This window comes from Gekko japonicus, unplaced genomic scaffold, assembly GCF_001447785.1.
Source record: "Gekko japonicus isolate JY-2015 unplaced genomic scaffold, Gekko_japonicus_V1.1 scaffold3426, whole genome shotgun sequence".
NCBI lineage: Eukaryota > Metazoa > Chordata > Lepidosauria > Squamata > Gekkonidae > Gekko > Gekko japonicus.
The window spans coordinates 145,026-148,237 of record NW_015160330.1 but is presented as its reverse complement, the minus strand read 5'-3'; the positions used below and the strand labels follow the sequence as shown (position 1 = coordinate 148,237).

General features: G+C 58.3%; 1 protein-coding gene across 1 annotated transcript; it reads right to left on the bottom strand.

Annotated features, from left to right (window-relative positions):
* Positions 1-367: 367 nt before the first annotated feature.
* Positions 368-1,801, bottom strand: LOC107115421 (ubiquilin-1-like). The gene has a single exon (XM_015417126.1). The coding sequence runs from the start codon at positions 1,799-1,801 to the stop codon at positions 368-370; it is 1,434 nt and encodes a 477-aa protein (XP_015272612.1).
* Between the last annotated feature and the right edge of the window lie 1,411 nt (positions 1,802-3,212).

Genomic DNA, 3,212 nt, shown 5'->3' with positions numbered 1-3,212 from the left:
CTGGATGGGCCTTTGGCCTGATCCAACATTGGCGTCTCTTATGTTCTTATCAGGCTGAGAATGTGTGGCTGGCCCAAGGTCACCCCGTGACCTTCCATGGCAGGAGTGGGGATCCAAGCCTGGTTCTCCAACACTCTTAACCACCACTCCACTCTGGCTCTCTCAAGAGCTACTGCCTTGAAAGCCACCAGAGAGGGCCCTCTCGGCTGCTCCCCAGGACCCCCCCACACCCCGAGCGAAACCGACACCAGCCATCTTTTGAAATACGTAAAGCCTTTTAATCTGAAATCCTGAAACTTATCCTCGTGTGAAGCTCCGCCTGCCGTGGGTCTCCCCACCGCTCTCTCCCCTTCCTCCCTTCTCCGCCTCAGAGCTGGTACGGCCGCTGTTGCTTGGTGGGGGGCTGGGCCGAGGAGCCCCGCAGGCTGCTGACGGGCTTGGTGCCGGCCACCCAATCCGCCCCCGCCAGCACCTGCAGGAGCTGCTGGGTGGAGGAGAAGCCCTGATGCCCCACCCGAGAGGCAGGAGGGGCCGCATCGCAGAGAGAGGTGTTGGAGTGGGCCCTCCGCGCTGGCGGCGCGGTGGGCTTCTTGGCCGGCTCATCCGCGGCGAGGGCCTGCAGCCGCTGCTGAATTTCCAGCAGCCCCTGGATCTCCTTGGGGGTCCAGTTTGCCCAGAAGACGTCCGTGCTCTGAATCTGCTGCAGGAGCGCCGGGACATGCGTGGCGGCCTGCTCTCGGACGTTCCTGGGCACCGCGGTGTTCTTTCGGATCATCTTGGCCACCAGCTCTGGGGCGTGGCCGAGCCCCTGCCCGGCGACGCTCCTGCTGGGGTTGCCGGCGACGCTCTCCAGAAGGTGCCGTATGATTTGATGGAGGAGGTTCTTCACGGTGGTGGAGACCAGCTGGCCGGTTTCTTCCTTCCTTGCCCTGCTTTCCCCGTGGCTTTGGTCACTGCTGCCGGCGGCCATGCTCTGGGCAACCTGCCTCGGAGGCCGGATACTGGGGTGGGTGGGTGGGTGGCCCCCCGTGGGGAGCACCAGCAGCTTTTTCGGAAGGCCTTTCTGCAGCAGCTCGACAAAAGGGCCCTGCAGGGAGCCGCTGCCGTCTCCGCTGGGGAAACTCAAGGTCTGAGGCGGAGGCTTGATGATTTCCCGCAGGGCCGCTGGGTTCCTGGCCAGCTCCACGACCAGCTTCATGCCCTCCGGGGAGTTGAAGACGCGGCTGATCTCGGGGGCTTTCTGTATCACCTGCTGCACCTGGGGGTTGTTGGTGACCAGCTCCTTCATCAGGTCCGGGCTGGAGAGTTTGCTCTGGATGGAGGGGTTCTCCAGGAGCTGGAGCATCAGGTCCGGGTTGGACATGAGGTGGGTCTGGAACTCCGTGAAATTGGCCGTGTGGAGGCCCAGGCTGGCCGTCAGCTCCCGAAGGCCGTCGCTGGCGAAAGGATGACGCAGAAGGGGCTTCTGATCCTGGGCGGAGTGGGTCAGGACTGCCGAAGCGTGCCGGGGTCGAGGCATCCGGTGGATGACCACGTAGACGGTGGCGTCCTCGTCCAGGTGGATCCTGTGCTGGCCAAGGGTCTTGTGGTCCTTCAGGATCCTTCCGGCGTACACCAGCACGACCCGGTCAGGGGAAGAGGCAAAATGCCGGCCGACGTGTTCCTTAAACTCTCTGACAAGCATGTCCTGGTGGACGAGGAACTCTTCCTTCTGCCAGGGCGCCTTCACGAGGATGCGGACGACTTGAGGCTCGGTGGTGGCCCCGAGGTCGACTCCGGGGATTTTCTGGCTTTCGACCATAATGCTGCCGAGCTTCGATGCGTCCTTCTCAGAACAACCACAGGCTCTCGGACAAGATCCTTCCTCTTGGCTGAATGGAAGCGCGTTCTCATCCCAGCCCGAAGGAGCGCTGGCGTCTTCACTCAGTCACCGAGCAAGCTCTGGGTTCCCTCTTCTCCCCACCCCTCCCTGGCCCTCCCCGGGTGCTCCAACAACCTTCTGATGCAGAACCAGGGGTCTGTGACCTCACCGCTGAGGTCGCTGGCTGCCGCTGCCCAGAACTCTGCAGACTCCGCCTCCCCGGCAAGCCAGGAGTCCACCCCTGCCCCGTGGATGACCTCTGCTCTCAAGGCCATGCATCAGTATAAGAACACAAGAGAACATCGGAGAGAAACCCACGTTGGATCAGGCCAGTGGCCCCTCCAGTCCAACACTCTGTGCCACACAGTGGGGGCCAAAAATACCAGGTGCCTTCAGGAGGTTCACCAGTGGGGCCAGGACACGAGAAGCCCTCCCACTGTTGCCCCCCCAAGCACCCAAGAATACAGAGCATCACTTGTCCCAGAACCCCTATCTATACCTTGTGGCTAATAGCCACTGATGGACTACCCAAAGCCCTTCACTACCCAAAGGTGTCTCAGAGCAACTTACAAACTCCTTTTCCCTTCCCCTCAACACACACCCTGTGAGGTAGGTGGGGCTGAGAGAGCTCTGACAGAAACTGCCCCACTGTTCCCCCCCCCCAAGCACCAAGAAGACAGAGCATCCCTTGCCCCAGACATAAGAGAAGCCAATGTTGGGTGAGGCCAATGGCCCATCCAGTCCAACACTCTGTGTCACACAGTGGCCAGAAATACCAGGGGCCGTCAGTAGGTCCAGCAGTGGAGCCAGGACACCAGAAGCCCTCCCACTGTTACCCCCCCCCAAGCACCAAGAAGACAGAGCATCCCTTGCCCCAGACTTGTCCCAGCAGGGAGGGGGTCCTGATGCCCACCAATAGGGTACACCTTGTAACCCACTGATAAGAAATGCTGTTAGACTTACTTGACTTGGCGGAAAGACCACATAAAGCAACTATTGAGGTTATGCTGGATGCTGCCAAAACCACGATAGCTAACTTTTGGAAGGACACCAAAAAACCAACGATTGAAGTTTGGTATCGAAAACTGTGGAACCATTATCTTATGGATGCAGTTACCAGTAAATTAGATGTTACACATCAGAATTCAACACAGGAGCGGTTTGTTGGGAAGTGGTACCCAGTGTTGGACTTTCTATCTCAGCAGCAATTTATTTCCTCTGAATGGGCCCAATTTGACAAATGGATTTGTTAGGTTGTTTGCATAGAAATGTTTATTTTAAATACTTTTCCTTTCTGTTAGTAAATGGCATTACAAGTTAAATAGCATAATAATAATAATATTAATAATAA